General features: G+C 39.7%; 1 protein-coding gene across 2 annotated transcripts; it reads left to right on the forward strand.

The window, feature by feature from the left end:
* Positions 1-1,558: 1,558 nt before the first annotated feature.
* Positions 1,559-22,239, forward strand: pdxkb (pyridoxal (pyridoxine, vitamin B6) kinase b). 2 transcript variants are annotated; one of them, XM_042432908.1, is made up of 12 exons: positions 1,559-1,818; positions 1,920-2,063; positions 9,673-9,727; positions 15,193-15,297; positions 15,486-15,569; positions 18,063-18,097; positions 18,562-18,647; positions 19,961-20,006; positions 20,101-20,212; positions 20,328-20,464; positions 20,562-20,628; positions 21,213-22,239. In XM_042432908.1, the coding sequence occupies exons 2-12, from the start codon at positions 1,983-1,985 to the stop codon at positions 21,326-21,328; spliced, it is 924 nt and encodes a 307-aa protein (XP_042288842.1). In that variant the 5' UTR covers positions 1,559-1,818; positions 1,920-1,982; the 3' UTR covers positions 21,329-22,239. The 2 variants fall into 2 exon arrangements, with proteins under 2 accessions (XP_042288842.1, XP_042288841.1); XM_042432907.1 differs by having other exon boundaries at positions 1,559-2,063.
* The last annotated feature ends 1,689 nt before the right edge of the window (positions 22,240-23,928 follow it).

Raw genomic sequence — 23,928 nt, forward strand, 5'->3', positions numbered from 1 at the left:
TTTGTCCGTTTTTTAACAATTCTGATTAAACAATAAATTCATGTAATAGGTTTTATAAAACAATTCAGCTGTGTTCCACGCTAATACTCACACCACCATTATGTATACTGGGAGATTTACATAACTTCAGCAGAGTATCTTCAAAGAAGAAAAATGTCCTTCTCTCGCTATGTATGATCACAAAGAAGGTAATCATGAAGAACTGGATTGCTTTAAATATGCCAACTCAGAAAGAATGAACCACTGAAGCAATAGAAATCATTAAGTTAGAAAAAGGAGCCTTTAAACTGCAAAATAATGACATAGAATACGCTGAAACATGGGCACCAATGAAAAAGTACTTAATGTCGCTATAAAAATCAATCCAAGACCACCCTTTTCATCTTCCTTTTCTCCTATTTTTTCCTCTTCTTTGATTTAAGTTAATATATGTTGTCTTCTTTTTCTGTCAGGGCTGCTCTAAAGTATAAATGTTGCATGTTACCTGTGCTGTAAGATGTAAGTACAGTGAGAATTGAAGGATATTGGTTGAGAGTGAAAGTGTTGGTTCAAATCTGTAAATTGGTTTGGACAGGGTTAGAAATGGGAGGACTTGTTTGTTTGTTAAATAATTGTCAGAATTCTGTATTTTCTGTGTTTCCTGTGTGTATTTTCTGAGTCAGTAATATACATGATAATATATATAACGAATGGAAAACACTAATTGAACAATAACTTAACATACTAGGTTTTCTAAAGCAATTCGGCTGTGTCAAGTGGAGCAATAGAATTGAATAGAACAAAATAAAATAGAGTTGTCATTCATTCAGTTCCAGCTGTGTTGATGATCTGGAAGATGATGGTACAGAAGAAGGTCTAGCTTCTACCTAATAGATACTTAATCACCAGTAAAGTTAAGGAAATTTCTTTTAAAGTCATTCATAAATTCTATCCAGCTAAAAACTATGTTAAAAGATGTAAGAGAGACATTGATGTGAACTGTAGTTTCTGTTTTGGATGTCCAGAAACTGTTGTGCACTTATTTTGACACTGCCCAGCTGTGAAGTATTTCTGGCAAAACCTTAGAGCTTTCATTACTGAAAATATTGATTGAAGTTTTATGTCACTCTGGAGGAATGCATTATTTGGTCACTTGGGAAATAATACACAGAAAAACACTAATGTGTACATGATAAATCTCATTATTATAATGGCCAAATTCTATATCCATAAATGTAAATTTACAGGTAAGAAACCATGCTTTATTGCCTTTAGCAAAGAGTTCAAACAATACATTTATTCAATTCAACACTCTAACTGTATTATTATTTTATATAGATATTTACACTGTTAAACTACAGCGTTAAAACTGTACATTTTTTGTTATTATTTGTACCCTTTTGTACATGTTATGACATGTAAGATATTTTTGTTAATAATATAATATATATCAGGAGGATGCGCTTTCTGGCCCTGTTGTGACGTCATCAGGTTTAGGCGGTCATACATATTGCCTGTCAAGAATACTGGCGTGTGTGCGCGCGTGCGTCGTGTGTGTGTGTGTGTGTGTGTGTTTTGCCCAGTGTTAGTGTAGCTACATGCCCCGGTTGTGTGGTCAGCTCGTGACACTTTCATATGGCTTAAACGTTAATGGCAACACTAACAACGCCTTTAACGGTTGTTTCTCAACGGATTCTTTTAGTGTGTGAGTGTGTGTGTGCGCGCGTGCGTGCACGCGCTCTCGCTCTCCCTCTCTCCATCGCACGTCACCTGCTACAACCGCCACACACGCGCTCCCTCACGCTCACACACCGCCATCCTGCGTGGGACACACATCTGGTTAGCTGGCAAGCGAGCTAACCGTCGCTGCTTCTCAGTAACCGGCGGTGTTATCGTTGTGTTGACGTTGTGTATTTTTTCCCCCCCGTATTGTTATGCAGACAAGTGATTACCGTTGAAGTAACGGATTATCTGCGTCTCTCCTCGGCTGACCGGGAGCCGCCATGGAGTGCCGTGTTCTGTCCATACAGAGCCATGTAGTCCGGGGATACGTCGGCAACAAGAGCGCCTCTTTCCCATTACAGGTAAATACAACTGCCCATGCACCCATTATCGGACAACGGGCGACGAGACACCCGTTATCGGACACGACCCTGTGTGACATCCATAGCCACGAAAAATCTGACTGCGACTTTCCATAAACCGACTGACGTTCATACCGATTTTTGCAATGATACACGCTAATTGTTCATACGATGTTTTGCTAACAGAAATCGGTCACCTGCCTGAATCGTGAAATGTGGATGAGTTAATTTGAAAGCCACGGTCAGTTGTATTTTCTTTGCTCCTAAAGTGTAAAAGGCCATTTAACGATGCTGTTGATTGACGTGCTGTGATGATAACCTAGTTGTCGAGCAATTACCGCGACGACAGGTGTCGTGAAAAATTCTGTCCCCCCCGACAGATTCTGTTCCCCCCATTTATCTCCTTCACAAAACGATGTGACACACGTATAATAACATGGCAGCCTGTGCGCTCATTTTTTTCTCCCCAAATAACGTTTATTTGACGTTGTTTTACATTTAGTCAGTGAGTCTCATTTAGTCTTATTATCTGAACGAGAAATTGTGGCACGACACCTGTCATTGAGGGTGTCCGATAATGGAGCAAGCTGTTTTTCTGTGAGGATTTCATCGTCCGTCACGGGAAAACATACGTGTGTTACATAAACTAATGATAAATTCTTGCCTCTAGAGCAACTAAGACGTCGTTAATGACTAATTTGTTCGCCAGAGGTGGCAAAGTTGTGTCTGATAATGGACCTCCTGGTGTTAATCAAATGACCCCTACTTGGAGGAGTGGTGAGAATAACAATAACTGTTATTATGGGGGGAAAAAAAGCTTTTCATTCACAGGTCAATGTCCCCAGTTAGCCTGTCAGTAACCGTGTACACTGACCGACAGGGTTACAGAAGCTAGCTAATGATAATCTCAGGGGTCAGAGGGAAATGTGTACCCAGAACTCAGCTAGCCTGTTAACCAGTCACAGGTTGCCATCATTGGTTCACAGCTGCAGACAAACAGCTGTAATGGTCATGGAGTGCATGGGAACATTTAGATGGAGCCTCCTGCAGTGATAACCTGCAAGTCAGTACTACGGGGTGGAACAAATAATCAATACAACCATTGGCTGCTTTGAGTTTCTTGATAAACTTGCACTAATTGGAGGGGAAAAGGTTATCTTAGATGTTTTCTTGCTTTACTACAGACACAGTAGCTGTCCTGGTTTCTGGAAGTTAAGTGTTTTTGCCAGATTAGGGCTGGTCGATTAGAATAATTGCACAAATGTACATATTGTTGTCTGTGTGTGTTATAAAGGCTAAGACGCTGCACAATTACAGACAACTTTCTCAGTTATCTGTAAGGTTCAGACACTTAGTATTGACAATTCGTTTAAAATAATCTTTTAGGGAGATGTTTTCCTCTTTGCTTATGCAAATTAATGGTGGCAAATCACAGAATCACCTGATGTACGGTCCACATTTAGGCATTATGGCTGGACAATAATTAAAATTTATGGAATGAATCCCTTACTGACCTTCATCATATTGCTATGTTGTTTACGATCAAGGATTTAGAGCTGCAACTGTGATTAATCGGTTGATCTAGTTGATCAACAGAAAATGAATCGGCAACTATTTTGATAATCGATTAACAGATAGAAGCAAAAAAATACCAAAAGTATATTGGTTTCAGCTTCTCAAATGCAAAGATTTGATGCTTTTTTCTGTCATACATGATAGTAAACTGAATATTTTGGGATTTTGGACTGTTGGTCAGAATAAAACAAGACATTTGAAGACGTCTTCTTTGACTCTGGGAAATTGTAACAGTCGTTTTACTATTTTCTAACATTTTATAGACAAAACTATAACTTATAATCGTCAAATTAATCAATTAAAATAATGGTTAGTTGCAGCTCTACAATGTTTATTAACTGACATTATCTACAACAACAAATGACATTTAACCAACAGAAACACTGATGAATATAAATGAATCAACACTTTTTAAGTCTGATCGTTTATCTTGATGTAGATTTGAGGTCATAGAGTTCAGGTTAACTGGGCAGTGTGTTGTAATGTTATTGTGTCCTTATCATGCTGTAATGTTATACTATGATTATTGATTGGCAAGTTTCAGGTAAAAGTGTATTTAGGGTCACCTCAAACATCGCTCTGAGGCTGCACGTAACCATAGCAACAATGTAAATGGTTAATCTCAACAACAGTGACAGTAACTCGAACATAAATCACCTCGGTAGCCGCTAGCCAACAGAAGTTAAAAAAAAGATTTTCAATTTTCATGTTTGTTTTCTGTGGTAAAGTATAATTTGGTGTCAAGTTTTCTCTCTGTACTGTTTGTGTCATTTATGTGACTCACACCCCTGAATCAGAGGTTCATCATCTGTAGAAGAAGAAGGAGAAGAAGAAGAAGTGTCTCAACATGTGTCTCGCTCTTTAACATGTTAATGAGAAACTTTTCGGTTGAGTCATTACCGACACTAACAGCAGTAATAAAGACCTAAAGGCTGAGTTTACAGAGTGCTTTACAAGACGACATAACCTGCAGAATAACGAGCCAAAAAAGAGGAACGCATTGAAGACGAGTCATTGATTTGATATTTTATGAAAAGACACAGAGGTTATTAGCTCCTCCGGGCCTCAACTGTGATCGTTTCCCTTTACGATCCCTAATGTTGACAGTAGGATGATTGCTTTGGGTCTGTAATTGCCATGATGATGACGATGCCGATGATTGTTATAGTTTCATATTTTCCACCGGCAGCGGCGTGGCAGTCGGTGGTGATGGCCGAGGCTGGTATACGCCTACGGTACGTGTCCCATCATCATCCTGAAAGACAGTCACTTGTTGGGAGAAGTGCTGAGTCTATTTTTAGCCTGCAGCGCCCCGGGATGTATTTTGCGGTTATCCTAATGGCTGCTGGGCTTTGATGCATGTCACCAGGGTTCATTGCAGCCACTAATGTTCAACTACCACGGCTGATTAAGGCCTGTTTGTACCAGGCTAATGTTAAAATAATAGCAGTAGTAAGCTATTAACCAGTGCAGCTTACTAAAGCGTATACTAGACACTGATACATTAACCAGTACTGTGTACAAAAGCGTGACAGCATCTGCTTACAGCTTAACCGCAGAGGTTCAGTAGGTTCACTGTTAACATCATGAAGAAGGTATAATTAATGCATGTGGCTTTTTGAAGACAAGTGTTTTTCTGCATATGTGTTTACACCAATGTGCACCTTTGTAAGAGTCTTAAGATAAATATATTTTCAGAAGAGTTAGATTTTCAGACATAATAAACCAGTTAAGTGGCTTTTTAAGAGAATAATAATGGCAGAGTTTGTGTTTAATAGTCTACATGGTGCCTTAAAAACTAAAATAGAATAAAAGAAATTGACCTTTTGATTTGGCAGTTCTCATATTCCTAACAGTGCTTAAAGGATTAGTTGATTAATATATCAGTTCATCAGTAGAAAATTACAGCTTTTTGCTAATTGATTAATTGTGTAAGTCATTTATGTTGCAAATATGAGGATTTGCTATTTTGTTTCCTGTTTTAAATCACTGTCTTTGACTTTCTGACTGTTGGTTGAACAAAACAAGTCATTTAAAGACATCAGGCTCGGAGAAATGATGACCAGCCTGTTACACTATCTTCTGACATTTAATTGACTAAATGATTAATTGGTTGATCCAGGAGTAATAATAATGAAGTTATTAATCAATAATGGAAATAATTGCTAGTTGCAGCCTCAATTCCTTGTTATACAAACAGTCAAAACTAGTAGTTTGCATCTTAATAATCCAAAGTGTATCTGCATTAAAACCAACTAGAAGTAAGTCTGCACATAGTCACAATGTCTGAAGTTAAGTCAAGACTTTAAGGAGTCTTAAATGCAGCTAAATTTAGCATTTTACAATTTAAATGATCTATTATGAGTCATACACAGAATATCTTTGACTTCCAGTTTTTTAAGGATGTGAAAGTGGCCTTATTTTTTATTGCTACTTGCATTAAAAGGTCTTAAATCTATGCAGTCACTCTGTTTTAAATTGAACGAGGTGTTAAGAAGGACAATAACGAGAGTAACTGATGCAAAGCTGCTGGGTCATATCTGATCAAAGAGAGATTGTACCAGCAGACTAAGTACAACGTGACAGTATTTGGCTGGAGGAGTGTTGCAGTCAGTTTGTGAATGAACCACCACTGTTGCTCGTGGACATGAGTATTTTAAATTTAGACTTATCAACTGAAAGCTCAAATGTCATTGAAGGACCGTGATTCAGTCGTTGTAGAGATAAGGGATAAGACGACGGGCGGTGACGTCAGCGAGCGCGCAGGGCATCCCTCTCTCTGTGCTGTCAGGACGGTGAATCTCAGGCCTGTCAGCAGGCAAGGAGACGGCGGTGTGAGGAAGCAGGGCTCTGATTGGCTGCCACAGGATTCCTCCGGGTGACGTCACTGAAGATGGAGACAGGCTGTCTTAGAGCTGGACAGGATAGAGTCGGCTTTCACATAGAAAGTGAATTCAAGATGAGGACTGTCCTCTGGTATATGAGGATTAACGCGGGTTTAGATTTGAATATCATCAGTTTTAAGTTGTCAGTTTGATTTCCTGCACCTGACAGGTTGCTCTCTCCAAAACAAGGACGTTTTTATCGATTAATTCTGTTTTCTTCTCAACCTTGTCTTGAGTAACAGCAGCTCTTGGTCACATATGAAACATCTTCTCTGGAACCAGCAGGGATGTCGTGTTTTGCTCAAGGACACTTCAGCAGGTTGGATAGTTGCTGACGAGGTGTTATGCGGTTGTTCATGTCACGTCCCTGTTGTCCTGAGAGGGTGAATCTTCAAGAAAACGCTGCTCGGATCCACGCTTAGTGTAAACAAATCAAACTGCCTTGCAACTCATTTTGCTATAATCAAATCACAGAACTTGTAACTGGCAGCTCGTTCAGTTTTAGATGCAAATGTCCAAAATTCAGATTGAAGCTCTGTGAGAAAATGACTAATTCTTCACTGTTAATGGCCAGACAAGCCTGTATTTAATGTTTACTTTGTTTAATGAGAAAGTTACTTGTAGCTAGAGTGGAAATTGTTCATCCATGAGTCGTTTATTGACATATAGTCAGTAAAAAATATAAATGCCAAATATTTGTTGGTTACAGCTCAGATGAAGAGTTAGGCTTGCAATTTTAAGACATTGTTTTTGGCTACAGTACCATGTGACAGGCATTTTATTATTTTTTACTACTTTTATAGACTAAATGTATAGTCAGGAAGATAATCTGAAACTTGAAAATGACTTAACATACAGCAACAAGCCTGTTAATAATACAAATGCAGGAACAAAATATGTAACCACACACTGATATAAATGCTTGTAACCAAACTATGACACATTATTTGGGCAGAGTGACACGTACATTTGTTCATTTACATCCAGATCAACAGTGAACATACAGGAGCTAACCCTCAGCTGGGAGACGCTGCCAGTCACGATGCAGTAAACACAGCATCTGTGTTGACTGGGATGTGATCAGCCTGCACTGTAACACATGTTAATTAAGAGAAACATTTGTCAGTCGTGAACGGGGGCGGGGTGGGGGGAGTTCCTCATTTAGGGATTCACCAAAAGTGTTGAAGTGTTTCCTGGAAGAAGGTAAAATGTTTGTGATTTAGTTAAGATCCTCTCTGAGTGTCTGATGATGCTTGAGTGGAAGCTTTGTAAACAGTCTATCTGTGTCACTGACTTGAGGCTTATGAATAAAGAGAGAAAGGATGTGACCTAAATAACATATTCTTAGCCTCTTGTACATCAGCAGGCTGTAAACACACAGTTTTACATCAACAGTCGGTTCGCATCCGGCTGGGCCGAAGGAACACGGTGTAACAGACGGGTTGTTCTGACGTTAAAGGCTCTTGTTTCTAAAGGTTCATACTTCTTGTATTCCTCCAGAGCTGTATGAAGCCTTCATGCCGATGATGCAAATATTTAACGTTTTAGTAAACATTTGCCACACGTTAAGAGATGGGTTTCATCAGTTTGACAGCAACAGCAGAGCGTTGACGAGCTCTTCCAAGGTCAGAGTTAATATTTGCGTTCCTTTTTCCTGCGGGGTGCGTCTCTGCCTCTCCTCTCCCCTCTGAAAGCAGATTCTTGTATCTCAAAGTTACAGTCAATTGAAAAGAACAAAGAAGTCATTCACTCTGCCCGCTTCCTGCTTTAGGCCCATTAAATAAAGTCATTCAAGATAACAATTGACTGCACGTGGATGAGTCACGAGTCTCTCTCTCTCTGGTAATGTTTTTTAATGTTTGTTAAGACAGAGTGCGGGGGATGGTGTCGCTGTCTGCTTCAGCTCTATGCAGCTTTCAGCATCTCTCTTTACAGATAACAGCTGGGGGTGAATGGAGTCAAAATAAGTAGAGCTGCAACGATTAGTCGATAGTCGATCAACAAAATATTAATTGGCAACTAATTTGATAACGGAATGATCGTTTTAGTCACATAAATTCAGTCATAAATGTATAAATTCTCTGCTTTCAGCTTCTCAGATCTGAAGATGTGATGCTTATCTTTGTCATAAATTATAGTACACTGAATATTTAGGGTTTTGGCCTTTTGGTTGAACAAAATAAGACATTTGAAGACGTCACCTTGGACTTTGGGAAATTATAACAGGCATTTTATACTATTTACTGACAAATGATCACTTGAGAAAATAATTATTTCCCAATTATGACTGGCGATATTAACTACTGGACATTAACACGTGAAAAAACAACTTGGCAACACTAACTTAATGGGGGATTCTGCACAGGGCCATCATCAACGTGTTTGGAGAAAGACACAACTTACAAGATGGCTGAATCTTTGTCAATTTTCCAATTGGAACCAGCCTCATGGATGGCCAGTCTCTACAGGATGCTGCACCCGCAATACAGCATATAATTGGGGGGGGCAGACAAGGAGGTAGAGCAGGTTGTCCACTAATCACAGGACCAACCATTCGATCCGCAGCTCCTCCTGTTCGTGTGTCAAATTGTCCTCGGGCGAGACACTGAACCATGAGTCTCGATGGTCAGGCCAACACCTCGCATATAGTTTACTGCCATCTGTGTACGAGTGTGTGAATGAGAGGTAAAGTGCTTTGGATAAAAGTGCGTCCCTTTACTATTTTAAATGACAAAATGTCACAAAATACAATCACAAAAACAAGGATATGATTTCATATTTACTGCTACCTGCTAATATATCGCAGAAACTCTAAAAACACTTTTAAAGAACTATAAAAAACTCCATTGCTAAGTAAACTTCAATGATAATGAATCCAGAAAACCTCTTTCTGCTTCTTAAGTCGTCATTGAATTCTTGGTCTCCAGAAAAGGTTTGAAGACATTCAGTTGACATATTTTGAATGAGAAAATCATCAGTAATGTGAATTTGATGAGCAAACAGTCATTTTTTTGTTAATTTTGTTCAGCAGGGAGCTAACAAATAAGCTAAAAATCCCAGAAAATATCCAGTGTGATGTCGGGATTAGTTGCTGTAACTTCTATCATATCCCACCACCTAAACTATTTCCTTCCTCTGTCTGTTTCCAGGTTTTAGGGTTCGAGGTGGACTCCATCAACTCTGTCCAGTTCTCCAACCATACAGGTAAAGCAGATCAAACGGCATGTTTCTTTGTCAGTGTGTCCATGGTTTAATTTGTGTGTGTGTGTGTGTGTGTGTGGGTGTGTATGAATCAGTCAGAGCCCTAGCCTCTGGTGTCGTGACGAGGTGTTAGCGACTGTTAGAGAGACGGTTGTCGTCGCTGTGTTGAGGCTGACGAGTCGACAGCCAAGAGAGTCAAGTTTCGAGGAGGGGGGGGTCAGCAACTTCACTGACTGTCACCAGATCAGCTCTCAAACATCAAAGTAACTGTAGGGGGATAAACTTTATTATCATTTTATATGGGCTGATGCTGCTGGTCTCATTTACATGAGACTTGAAGGAATCGTGTCATTTTACTTCATGTTCATACATGATAATTATATTTCTGATCGGATTTCAGCTCGAACATGTACGGATGTATTTGAGAAGTTAAGATGTTGAGTAAAGTACAAGAAGTAGCCTCGGATCAAGTTTGAGCAAGTGTTACATATTTGTGTTTATAAAATTGATTTGCGGGATCCTATCTTCTAAAAAGGCAACACTTGCAACAGCACATTTTGATGAAACCTATACCGATGATCCATCTCGTTCCTGATTGGCTGCGTCAGTCCTTGATGTCACATTTACTCGGTACTATTTTGATCTAATTGCCAGTCCCATGAATGAGTAATCTGCACTGTGTGTTTCCCCCCCTTGTCTTGCACTGATGGGGAGTCTCAGCTCATGTTATTCATGCAAACTGAACTTGAAGAATGACTCAGCCGAGCGCTGTGAAAACAAACACATCTGCCCAGCTGTTGCCTGTTGCTTCACAGTGGATACGAGCCGCCCGCGACTGGAGGACTCCTCACAGAAACAGTGAATTGTGAAAATCATAAATGTTGTCCTATCTGCTTTTTTAACAAGTCACTTGGACGTCCTGTTTTATATTTAATGTTGGTTATCCCTTTTTTTTAGATCATTTAGCAAGGTAGATGTCTGGTTTTGAGATGACTGGGTTTGTCAGTTCCCCATATAGGAAAAAAAGGTTGAGAAGTAACTTAAAACAGCCAAATTACTGGTAAATTTTGGTTCTAGCAGGTCAATTTTTTCCCCTTTTCCCGCCACACATCCTCTCCTAAACACAGTATTTAGTTAAAAATGTCTCAAGTGGCTGCTTGTTGGAGAACTTAAGCCCCACTGTGGCGTGTAGAGGTTTCTTTTTCAATGTGTTGTTTGGTACAAAGTGGATGGCCTGGACGACCTCGCGTCATGGTTGTCTAGTTTTCCATTAGGTCTAGTGTAAAAACAACAAGTATCCACAATCTCCTCCATATAATTGTCCCCGGATCCGGTGCAAGTCATCAGTTTCAAGCCAGAAAAGGTCAACAGTTTGTTTAACACGTGATTGATGGTAGAGTTTCTAAACTGGTGAGCAGGCTGCTGGGCTAAATGTTGGTTTTATTGTTTCATCGTTACCAAGAGATGATGATGTTGAGCTTAAAGATGGTGACGGTTGTGATGTTGCAGGCCTACGGTAAAGCATAATTGTTAGGTGTAGTGTAGGATAAGTGTTGTCGCGTGGGTGAGCGTTGGACTCATCTTGAGGCGGCGTCAGACGGAAACAGATGAAATGCTGTAATTTACATTTGAGATGTTTGGAAGTGTTGGTTAGATTATCCATTACCATACAGACCAGGTATCATAGATCAATTAGCAGAAGCCTGTTTTTCATTCACAGGAAACGGTTACTCATAATCCACAGACTCGCTGTAAAAAGAGTTCTGTGGAAACTAATTTCCTCGGACAGTAGATAAGAGTAAAACCAGTGGACGGTGAGGTCTGTGAGGCTTTATGTAAATGAGTCAATGTTTCTACAAGATGTCGAGTTTCTTAAATGTCAGTTTTTGATGCTTTTAGCAAATTAAATTTCACCCACGGCTATTTCATTTGAGTGACGGCAGAAGTTTCACCCGTGGATATGTCAAAACCTCTGCAATTAAAGCAAAATCTATCTGCTTGGTAGAAGACTGCCAGCGGTTAAGTGTTTTTATTCTGCAAGTCTGAGCTAAATGACTCAGACTTGCCTAGTAGTTGGGGTCGGATCAAGGTCGATCACGTTCCCACCGCTTCACCGAGACAACATCCCCAAAGGGTCCCGATATGGTTGTTTTGATCCGCACCCAAGTACGACGGCTGTGTTCAGATCTGCCCAAACGAATCGCACCAAGTGGGAAAACAAACCAGAGTCAAACCGGACTAAACAGAGCAGGTCTGAAAACACCCTAAGTTTGACTGAGCCTTTAAACTTCAAAATAAATAAGAACTTATCAGTATCCTCATTCTTCTTTGCTCTGAGGTGGTTATTTTCCAACCAATGAAAAAGGTGTTTGTGTTCCCTTCATATTTAACTTGTTTATTTTTTCTTGAGGCACGTTTCCTGAAGGTTGGGGCTAAATTAGGGAGAGAATAATGCCAATTCATCAATGAACATCTCAGCATCTGGTCAGTAGTTCTCACAACAGGGTTTTTGGGGTCTTATACTGGTCTTCATCCAGCTGTGAGCTCCTGAAACTTCAGTTTAAATATGTAAGAATCATCCCTCAGAAACTACTATCGAGAATATATAGTTTAAAAAGAATATATCAGCCAGAATTGATCTTTTTACATTAACTTCTTTATGAAGACCCCTTAAATTTGGTTATTGAAGAAATGAGACCAATTTTATAGTTGGAAAAACAAACCTATGTAATGGAGGAACTGTTCACTGCAAACATGTCTTCAGTATTCCTGTATTTCTTGATACTTATGAGCTGACATTTATGAAGATGCTGTACAGATTTATCTGTGATAAGCTAACGTTGGCCAATATAACAGATTTATTGTTCAGGCTCTACATGAGAACATGACAACTCTAATCATTGCTTTCCTGCTCATTATTGTTATTACCTCTTCATTGATGGCGTAGACGTAAATGTCAAGGAGGAGAAACGTCTTCTTTAATGGGACCAAATCTTCAGATCTGTGCTGAAACGTCGGTTTGTTTTGAGTGACCTGTAATATAAAAACGCCTCAGACTCCAGCACTAGTTTAATCAGATCTTCCGGATTGGAAAACGAACATTTGCAATTTCTTGGAGGAGTGTTGTGTAATTTGGTGTGACATATTGAAGAAGACGCATCTGAAGAGGAGAGGATGGCGAGAAGGACCGACTGAGAGAGGGTGAATAGATAAAGAGAGGGAAAAAAATGAATCGGAGAGTCAGACGGGGAATGATGGAGAGAAAGGCGGAGGGAGTGGAGAGAGAGAGCGACAGGACGCAGCAGTGAACAGCAGCAGGCGTAGTGAATTGCGACAGCAGCGAATGATGACGACAGAAGCAGCTCTTATCTGTAGGCCTCCGTTCTCTCTCACACACACACACACACAGCGCTCTGACTGCTCATCTCTCTTTCTTAGCCCCTTTGGCTTTCTCCCGGCTTGTTGCTTAGCAACCAGAACCCCCCCACCATCACCACCACCACCACCACCACCACCACCACCACCACGTGACCTGGCTGTGACTCACCTGGAGCTGCGACATCATCAGCCTGCAGCAAACATGTCATACGCAGACAGACGTGCACTAACGTAGGCTTACATCGGCATTCACGTCACATACATATACATCTGCATCCAGCCTCCTTCTCCTCCTCCTCCTCCTCCCTGTCCCCGGCTGACCAGATACTGGGACTGCAGCTTCACTAAGGCCTGCTGTGTGTGTGTGTGTGTGTGTGCGTGCGTGCGAGTGTGTGCGCGCGCTTATCGAGAATCAGTTTAAGTTACATAGTTTGTTTTCTTTGGTCAGAGCTCCAGAAAGAAACATTTTCTTTGTACTCAGTGAAGTGAGATCCTACGAGATCCTTTTTTTTTTATCTTGCTGGCAGAGAGCAGTCATGATGAGATTACTAAATATGTTTTTATTGTTTTCCATTTCATCAGACAGTAAATAAACTGTCACAGGCCACAAACAAAAAAAGATCAATTATCTACAGTAAGCCAAAGCTATGTCTTTACAAAAAGTCCATTAAACAATATTTTTTATAATAAAACATCCACTCTGTTTTGCATTTTGCATTTTCCACATTTGACAAGTGACAAGTGACCAAAAATCCACAATTTTTGTTTTCTAGTGACAACTTCTCTATGTGGGAAGAAAATAAGATATTTGATTAAGCAATAAATTAAAAATTGTAGCAGTCTTATCATTCCAACACAACAAAATCATGTAGTATTTTTTATTTATCTAAGTCTGATTAGTGGAATTAGTGGAAAGACTGATAACAGTTTCTGTAACTTTGTCCAAGAATAATGGACTTTTGTGAGTGCTGAGTGGAATTTATGTATTTATGTATTGCAGTCATTTTTATTTGTACCAGTTAAGAATATACATAGTACAATAGGACACCTAAAACTTGCTGGAATTGCTACAAAATTGTCATTATAAATTTTTTCTAATTTAAAGTTCTCTCCTTGAAACGTGTTAAACTTCTCTCATTCCTGGAAATGTTTCCTGCACTGATCTTTTGTCACTGGTGGCGAATCGTCTCCCTTTCAGTTCTAATGTTAGTTTCATCAAGCTGTAGGCAGACGCTACACCATAACTACACCCTACTCCTGTTCTATCGATGGCTTCTGGGAATTTTGGGTGTTTTTTTGTACATGTATGAAGAATAGTTAATATAGTGAATTATATTGATTTATAGTGAAGATCACTCTATTAGTCCTTTGTTTATTTTGTTATTCTAGGCTTTGTAAGCATGAGTAACAGCTACTGTAGATATCACATGTCAAATATAACGATAACTAACAATAATTTATATAATCGATGAGTTTTTTTCTGTCTGACCACACCTTCAAAACCCAAATAAATTGAATCAATTGAACCAAAACAATCAGTCATCTAAATGGTTGCAGATTCATTTTCTATCGATCAACTAATCCTAAATTTATTGACTAATTGTTTCAACGGTAATTTCATAAACTATTTGAATAACAATAAATAAACAATAAAGCAAAATTTCAAGAAAACTTTCCAGTGTTCTTCCCTCAAAACAGGATTTACATGTTGACAGAAATTTAAGGAATAAACACTCCAGTAAACGGCTCCGAATGTGCTTTGTGAATATTTTTGAGTGAGTATTTTGACAGATCCTGTTCTTCAAGTGACTGGTTTGTTGTTAGTAAGGGTTTGTATGTAAAGAGAAAGAAATAGGAGTAGATGAGTTTCAAGATCAGGCGTAAACTTGAAAGGTAGATCATGTCAGTGGAAACGCCCTTGTAGTACAAGAATGTTCCCGAACTATCTAACTGTTGTTGTTGTGTGTCAGCATTATAACAAGGTGGTTATTTGCACCGTATGTGTTAGTTTATTTTTATGTGTAAAAGGATGAGACTCAGCATCTTAGAAAGCAGAGTGAACTCCTCCTGTCCTCTCTTCTTCTCTGCAGGTTATTCCCACTGGAAGGGCCAGGTGTTGACAGCAGATGAGCTCCATGTTCTTTATGAGGGAATCAAACTGAACAACGTACACCAGTATGACTATGTTTTAACAGGTGGATACCCTGCTTCACCTTCACACTAGCACTTCACCACAGTCCTGCACCTCACCACAGCTTCATGTTAATATGATCTGATAGTGATGAGATTTTAGATCATATTCTTTAGGTCAAATGAATTTCAGTTGTATGTTATATGTTTGTATCTGTGTGTGTGTGTGTGTGTGTGTGTGTGTTGCGTTCAGGGTATACCAGAGACACTTCCTTCTTGGAGATGGTGGTGGACATTGTTCAGGAGCTAAAGAGAGCCAACCCCAATCTGGTGTATGGTGAGTATTCAGTCCACAAAAACACCAAAGAACTGAGAACTGTAGCTTACAGGTCCTCAATGTACCACGTTGATGCACATGAGAAATGAATTTCTTATTCCTGTGACCTGCAGCCAGCAGGGTTCCTTCCTAAAGGTTAATTAATGCAGTTTGTTGCATCAGTGTGGATGTAATGTGCTTGCACCTACACCTTTTACACCTTACTGAGCTTTTACTGCAGAATATAACTTTAGTAGCAAATGTTTAGTATAATATTATAACTGCTTCATGCTTTAGTGAGTATTAAAGCTTCAAGCAGCATTAAATGGTCTTAAAACAACAGTCACCATTAGAAGATCCCTTCATAATGCACTTACAATGCAAGTGATGGGAGACGAAATCCACAGTCCTCCTTCTGTGCAAAAATGTATTTAAAAGTTTATCTGAAGCTGATATGAAGCTTCAGTGTACAGATGAGTCAAATCAAGTAGATATCTTTCAATGTTACAGTCTTTTTAGTGCCAAAGTCCCTCTTTTTGTTACTATACTGTCCGAGGAAACACAAAGAGGGAATTTGATGCTAAAGACTGTAAATGTGTCAGATATCCACTTGATATGAGTGTGGACACACTGTGGATTTTGGCCTCCATCACTTACACTGAAAGCACATTTGAAGGGGATCTTTTAATAGCCAGAATGAACAGGAGGAATGATTACAGCGAGGAAAACCTCTTTCACTGTTCATATGGACACCTGACTGTTGTTTTAAGATAGATTGGAATAATCGTGAACATTTTATATTTTATTTTTCATCATATAAAAGCAGAAGAACGACAGCTTCCTGTTGTGGCTCAAAGTGGATTTTTGAGAAGTAAATTTGCAGACTGTAAAATAAAAACATCAGCTGTAAGAGGATAAAAAAGCTCTGCAGAGCTGCACAGTTGGGTGATCAATTTCTGGGGATTTTTCACTTCAACTAACTCCTCTCACATTACAGATTGTCATTTGATCCTTTGTTAATATCTAAATTATTCATTAGTGGAGCTTAAATACCAGTAAACACACAAGCAAGATTTCACAGTGATGCAAAATAAGATTATGTAGGACAGAGAAACACAAAATCCTTTAACAAGATCAAACTAACTCTTCACAATGTTTGAAACTTTTTTTAGTGAAATAAACTCACTAGTTTCTGACTGTAGATCACTCTCAGCCGTCTCTCTCTCTCTCTCTCTCTCTCTGTGTAGCCAGGAGAGTTTCCATCTCATGTTGCACCAATCACTTTCACTCAAATCAAGTCTCCAGCGGTTTGGCCCGTAGACATTGTGTTAGTGGATACAGAGAAGACCTACTGCCACTGTTCAAAACAATAAACAACCAGAGGGTGACATGAATAATGTGTACACCTAAATACTTATTGTTGTGGACAGGAAGTATTGTTGAGTGTGTGCCTGATTTGGGGGGAAAAGGATATTGTTAAACAGTGAGATATCTGTGATGTTACAGGCATTTCAGGTTGTGATGAAAGGATGTAATTTACTTTTCTGTTGGTCCCACCTGACCTAAATCGGGTTTACATATAATGTGATGAGAGTAAAAGCATCAATAGAGGAAGACAGCAGGAGCTCTGAGTCTCCAGACTTCAGACAAATCGAACCTTAATGTGTACTAAAAAACAGCACAATTGATCTTTAGTCTTGTTTACTTCATTTTTGATCCTGTATTTCCTCATTTAAACCATCATTCCTGTAAACAGTCGATCAAATGACTGTACGTAATGTAATAAACTACCAGAGATTTACCACCTGACTGCAGTTTTATTCCTACAGCCCAATATCACAAATCACAAATTCACATTAGGGAGCTTTACAATCTGTACAACAATACAACATCCTCAGAGCCTCAGATCTACAAATCATTTAATGTCCTTCAGTTCATTGTTTTGGTTTTCTGGCCTGAAACCTGAAACTGAAAGTTTTACTGTTTTCTCACCACTCCCATTAATCTGCTTTTCAACCACAGCAGGAAGCAGCTTCCAAACAGCAGACACACAACTCCAAATAAACATTAATATCGCTCCGTGTCTGCTCAATAAGATACCTCCTAACATGTTTCAATCAACCTTTAAAAGGTGATTTGATGTCAGTTTTGTGCCCTAAAAAACATCAAATGCAGCGTCATTCTGGCTATCGTGGCTAGCTGTGTGAGAGCAGAAGGAAAGTCGCTATCATGACCTTTTTATCAGGACACATTTTACATTTTTATCTCCCTCAGTGGAAAAGAACAGTAAAATCATCAGTATGATCCTCTAAGAGACACCAGCAGGGCTTTTAATCTTCTTCTTTAAGGGAATGAAAGTGTTTTAGACTTGTTCTCTCGGTCTCTGCGTGCTCGCTGGGATGTGTTTACATCTCCAAATCCGGTTTCATGCCCCCTATCGCTGCAGTATTTATGTAATGTGATGATGGTTGGAGCTTCGCAGGTCTGCGTCTGACTCTTCATGTGTCATTTCAGTGTGTGACCCCGTCCTCGGTGATCATGGATCTATGGTGAGATTACCGGCCATGTAATACTCTTATCTACTGTATGTGCAGCTGTTTGTATGTCTGCAACATCTGTTGTTTGATAGATTTTTTAATATTTTTTATAATGGCTGTGCCTTTAATGTGTGTAGGAGGGTTTTAGTGCTCATTCCCTGTATCTTTATGTGTGTGTTTTAGTGTGTTAGTGTTCTGGGGGGGTGTTACAAGGCTCATTTCTCAGTGACAGATGGATTATTGTGATCTGACAGAACTACATATACACAGTGACTCACTCTGTGTGTGTTGTGTGTGTGTGTATATATATTACATTCTGCAGACATTTTCAGGGTTTTATATCATATTCTGTCATTTAAAATTGTGAAAACAAAGATCAGAGAGAAGCTTTGAGGTCCTCTGGACCAGCGTGTGTGTGTGTGTGTGTGTGTTTTCAGTGTCGTACGTGACTTTAACCTGCGTGTCTCTCTCCGCAGTACGTTCCTCAGAATCTTTATCCGGTCTATAAGAACAAGGTGGTTCCTGTTGCTGACATTATTACTCCCAACCAGTTCGAGGCCGAGTGAGTACAAGTACAAATAATCTACACCTCTATGACTTTGCAACTGTGTGAGTAACACAGCATTAGCAACCACCGTCTTTATGTAATACCACTCATGCTGTTATCCAATACCTCCACTTTCTAGACCCAGAAATTTGGGAGAGAATTAACAAAAAAACACAACTCTGCCATGCTTTATAACAATAAATGCACTGCTGTTAAAACGATTTGTCTCAACACTCCAATACAGTGAAGCTACTGTATATGATGCTTATATTAGTAGTCAAAGCCAAGATGCCATGTATTTTATGGCTACTATTACTTTAAATGGAAATATAGTAAATGCATCATTTATCACACATTTCTCCTCATTCTCTCCTCATTTTCCACGCTGCAATCATTCCTCCTGTTTATACCGGCTATTAAAAGATCCTCTTCAAATGTGCTTTCAATATAAGTGATGGAGGCCAAAATCCACAGTGTGTCCACACAGTCATTTAGTGCAAAAATGTATTTAAAAGTTGATGTGGAGCTTATATGAGGCTCCAGCAGTCTGAGTTAGTCATATCAAGTGGATATCTGACACATTTACAGTCTTTTTAGCATCAAATTCCCTCTTTGTGTTTCCCTGTTGAGCTGCAGTGGAAGTATAGTAACAAAAAGCTTCATATTAGCTTCAGATAAACTTTTGAATACATTTTTGCACAGAAGGAGGACTGTGGATTTCGTCCCCCATCACTTATACTTTAAGTGCATTATGAAGGGATCTAATGGTCAGAATGAACAGGAGGAATGATTACAGCAAGAAAAACCAGTTGCATTGTTAATATGGGAAGCTGACTGCTGTTTTAAGACAGGTTTGAAAAATTATGAGCCCGTACTTTAACCAAAATTTCAAATGAAGTTCTGTTGGTTTGCTCAGTCATGGTATCTACATTCATAATAACAGACCTCCTGTTGTATCCAGCAGGATGAAAGAGGCTGTTTTCAGTAACTCTGATATTGATCTGATATTGTTATATTATATTACATTTTGATGATCCCATCAGAGAAACAGGAAGGTGTCTGCTGGTGGATTTGTGCCTGCACTGACTAAATGGCTGCGTTCATGAGAAACTGTAATATAAATACACATTTGAAGTGATTCTGTCTCTTCTCCTGCAGCTTCACTGTCAAACTGCTCCACCTAGTGTTTTTTTTTCTTCTCTCCAGACACCTGCAAAATCATATGAAATGTTTCTGCTGTAGACACTCACTTGACTTTGTGAACATTGGAAACTCTTCAATGGGAACTTGTGTTTCATATGTTGGTTATTTGTTTGCTTGTGTTTTAGATTGTTGACAGGGAAAAACATCAGCACAGAGAAAGACGCTGTAGAGGTAAAACACTGCTTACTGTCTCTAATCCTTCTTTCTTTACATAGTTTCTTTGTGTGAAGTCGTAGTATCTCACTCTCTCACTGACTGTCTGTAGGTGATGGACCTTCTTCATGCTATGGGCCCAGACACAGTGGTCATCACCTCCTCTGATCTGCCCTCCAGACTGGGAGATCGCTTCCTCGTGTCGTTGGGCAGCCAGCGTCATGGTAGGTGATGTGTGCGTCCATGTGTGACAGCGTCAGGAGTTTTATATTGAGTCCACGTTGAGGAAACAAACAAGATAAACCTCTAAATATGTTCCATCTCTGCTCTGCTGTTCAGTTCGTCCAGACGGCAGCAGGACGACACAGAGAGTTCGAATAGAAGTGCCCAAAGTGGACGCTGTCTTCGTAGGAACCGGAGATTTGTTTGCTGCTATGCTGCTAGCGTGGACACACCACTACCCCAATGACCTAAAGGTACACACACACACACACACACTACCCTATGCCAAGTCATAAAATGTGATAATAACTGCATTTTCTCTCTATATATATATTATTCTCTCTCTCTCAGACGGCCTGTGAGAAGACATTCTCGGTGATGCACCACGTTATCCAGAGGACCATATCTTACGCTCATGGTAAGAATAATAGCACGGCACAAACAAACTGCTACCTGGTATCTATAATAGAAATCTGATCCATGCTGTTTACATCCCAGAGACAAAATAAATACAAACAAAATCATCAGGAGAGCTAAAGCCTGTTGAAATGTAATCATACATGTAATTCCAGATGTTTGCAACTCCAAGACAGTTTTTGGGAAGTAATAGTGAAAGAGAAAAAGTTGAGTAACTACATTTTGGATTGCTGGCAGTAGTTTATAGAATAACTGCAAAGAATGATGTCGACTGCAGTTTTGTAATGCAATATATTTATAATGCAGATACAGTATTGACGTATTTGTACCTACAAAAAGTTTAAGCATCTAAAACAAAGTCTTCTAAAGCACTTAAACCAGGATAAAGATTCTCCACAGCTGCAAGTCTGAATCTGCAGCTGTTTGGATGATAACTGGCTGTTTTAGGGTGCTTTACACCAGTTATACTTATTTTATTTTCTCTAAACCAAGTTTAAATTTCAAAAAACTGTGTAAAATTATTGTCATTCCTCTCTGCATCTACGTCTTCCCGCCCCTGACCTACCTCCTCTCCCTCTCTGTCAGAGTTAGCAGGTCCTGGTCGGAGGCCCAGTCCGCCCCAGCTGGAGCTGAGGATGGTTCAAAGTAAAGCTGACATAGAAGACCCTGCTATAGTTACGGAGGCCACAGTCATATCCTAACATTACCGACCCCATAAGACTCATACTAACCTTGTCCTCCTCACCCATAAATCTCTCAAATCCTGTATCTCAGTAAATCTCTCATCACTGTAAACCTTGACTGTCATCACCTAAACTTCAACACCGTATCATCCCGACTTCTTAAACCAGTTAGTATTGTAACCCCTTTAGTCCTTTTACCCTAAACCCGTTATCCCTTTAAGTCCTCAGTGTCCTAACCTCTTAAATCGAACCCGTAAACCCCCTTTTACCCTAACCCTGTTTTGGAACCAGAGCCACAGATACACAGAGAGTTTGTTCAGGTCGGACGATGAGCGTCCTGTGACTGCCTCTTCTCTAACAGGGTATGTGAGCGGAGTGCACAGCTGCTTTTTAGAGAGCAGAAATAAATGAAATAATGTGACATATATGAGGGTTAAAAAAAAAAAACAAGAAAAAAATATGAGTGATGGTTGTTATCGGAAAACTATCATTGAGAAATTGTTTTGGAGATGTTAAATCCTGATTTTGTTAAAGGTGATGCCATATTTGTTACAGTGCACTATTGTAAGGAGCACAGCAGTTCTAGTTATAACTCTGTGGTCTCTAAAACCTTTTCTAGGAGTGAATACAAAAAAATAAGCAAACTTTCTCCCGCTGTTAATTCACATTTTAAAATGTCTTAATACTTCTCACAAAACTGAGGAACCTCCTGGATAATTTACCAATACTACACATCTGGTTGTGCTATGGCTTTGTTTATGAAGAAAAAAATTTTTTTTAATTTAATTTTGTTTGTTAAAATAGCACTAAGATGCCAGAGCCATGAAATCTAAGTTATAATGTAGCAGGAACAATTTATTGTTGCGTTCAGAAACAAAACACTGCAACATACTTGCAGTGTTTTAATAAATAACTGATCCAAAATCCAATTCCAGCTGTTGTTTTATCTAACAAAGCTCTGCCTTTAAAGAGGACATAACATGCACATTTCCAGAACTATATTTTTATTCTGGGGGCTCTACTGGAATGATTTACAGTTTCTATTCTTATACTGGCTCTTTACACAGCCCCTCAGTTCAGCTGCTATCCGTTTTAACTCCTGTCTCTTTAAGACTTCTGCTGGCTTCAGAGGCTACGTCAACAAACCACAGTAGTCAGATTTCGCTTCACTCAAAATATAAACTCCTCAAATACATTTGAGCCCAAATCTGATCCGAAATATGAGAGTAGATGACGTGAACAACCAGTGGAACAACCTTAGCAGCAAAAACTAGGGAACGGACAGCCATTGGTGAGCTTGCGCGAACAATCTGACATCATCACAAGGAGGAAGTAGAGGTATCATTGCAGGCTGAAGCCCTGAGTTTTGACTTGAAGGCAACACTTTTACATACGCTCACCTCCAGTTTCGGAACCTTGACGATGTTTAACATAGACATCCGACATTATAACAATATAAAAATGACAGAAAATCACAAAAACATGTTATGTTCCCTTTAAATTCTTACACACATATAACCTTGGCTACCTTATCGCTCTACTACTGCCTCTCCATTGGACTCATCCTCATCGTTGACAGTGTTGCACTGTAGGGGTGGTCCTCCACATCAGTCGCCAAGTACAGTAGCAGGACTGCAGAACTAACATGGCTGCGGCTGTTAAACTATAACGCTCAAACACTGTTTATCTATGGCTCTGCCCACCACTACTACGACCCCCTGACCCCCCCACCCCCCGTCTTAACAGCAGTGATGTAATGGTGACCAAGTCTAACCCCCTGAGACCCCTTGAAAATATAACAAAGGAAAAAAAAAAAACGCACAATGTATAGTTGATGTATAGATGTTGTACTATAACTGTATTGGACCATCTGTATGATATCTTCAATCTGATCTGTCTATTGGACCATTGTGTTGATGCTACTGTACTATAGACCACACGCACTACAATATCACCCAAAACCAGAGACATCTGGGCTGGTTCTGGCACTCTAAACGCTCCACGGAGGCTTCTGTCGTTGTCACTTGTTAGTAATAAGTAACTGTCTAATAGTCATAGTATATAGTTGAAAACCTCTTTCATCTCAACACAACATAAAGAAAAACGGGCAACCTGAGCTCTCGGAGCCGTCCCCGGCCAATTCAGACCAATCAGAAATCGGCTCCATCGGTGCCAGAACCAACCCGCGTCCCGCCGGACAGTTCCCGGCTCAGCTCTGGCCCAGAACCCTATATCTCAGAGTTGTGCCACTGAATTTACTGGAGGCCTCGAGAAGCACTTTGGGGAAACATAAAGGAGACTCTCCTGGTCACAGCAGGAGACTCCCCCCCCCGCCCCGCCCCCCCCCACACACACACACATCCAGCAGCAGCTCTGTAAACATTTGTTGTAGAAAATTGTCTTTTTGGTTCACTTCACACTCCACTGTGGTCCACGCAACAGAAATTATTCCATAAGTTGCGTTTAAAAGTTAGATATCTTCCAATTTGAGTAAACAGACACGTGTAAAATTATTTTCACGTCAGTCATGAACATAATATTAATAATCTGACCTGTCCAGGTGTGTGATATAGCCCAATCTGTCTGTTTTCTGGTAAAAATGCTTCAAAATCAGTAGT

The sequence above is a fragment of the Thunnus maccoyii genome, chromosome 14 (genome assembly GCF_910596095.1).
Source record: "Thunnus maccoyii chromosome 14, fThuMac1.1, whole genome shotgun sequence".
Classification (NCBI taxonomy): Eukaryota; Metazoa; Chordata; class Actinopteri; order Scombriformes; family Scombridae; genus Thunnus; species Thunnus maccoyii.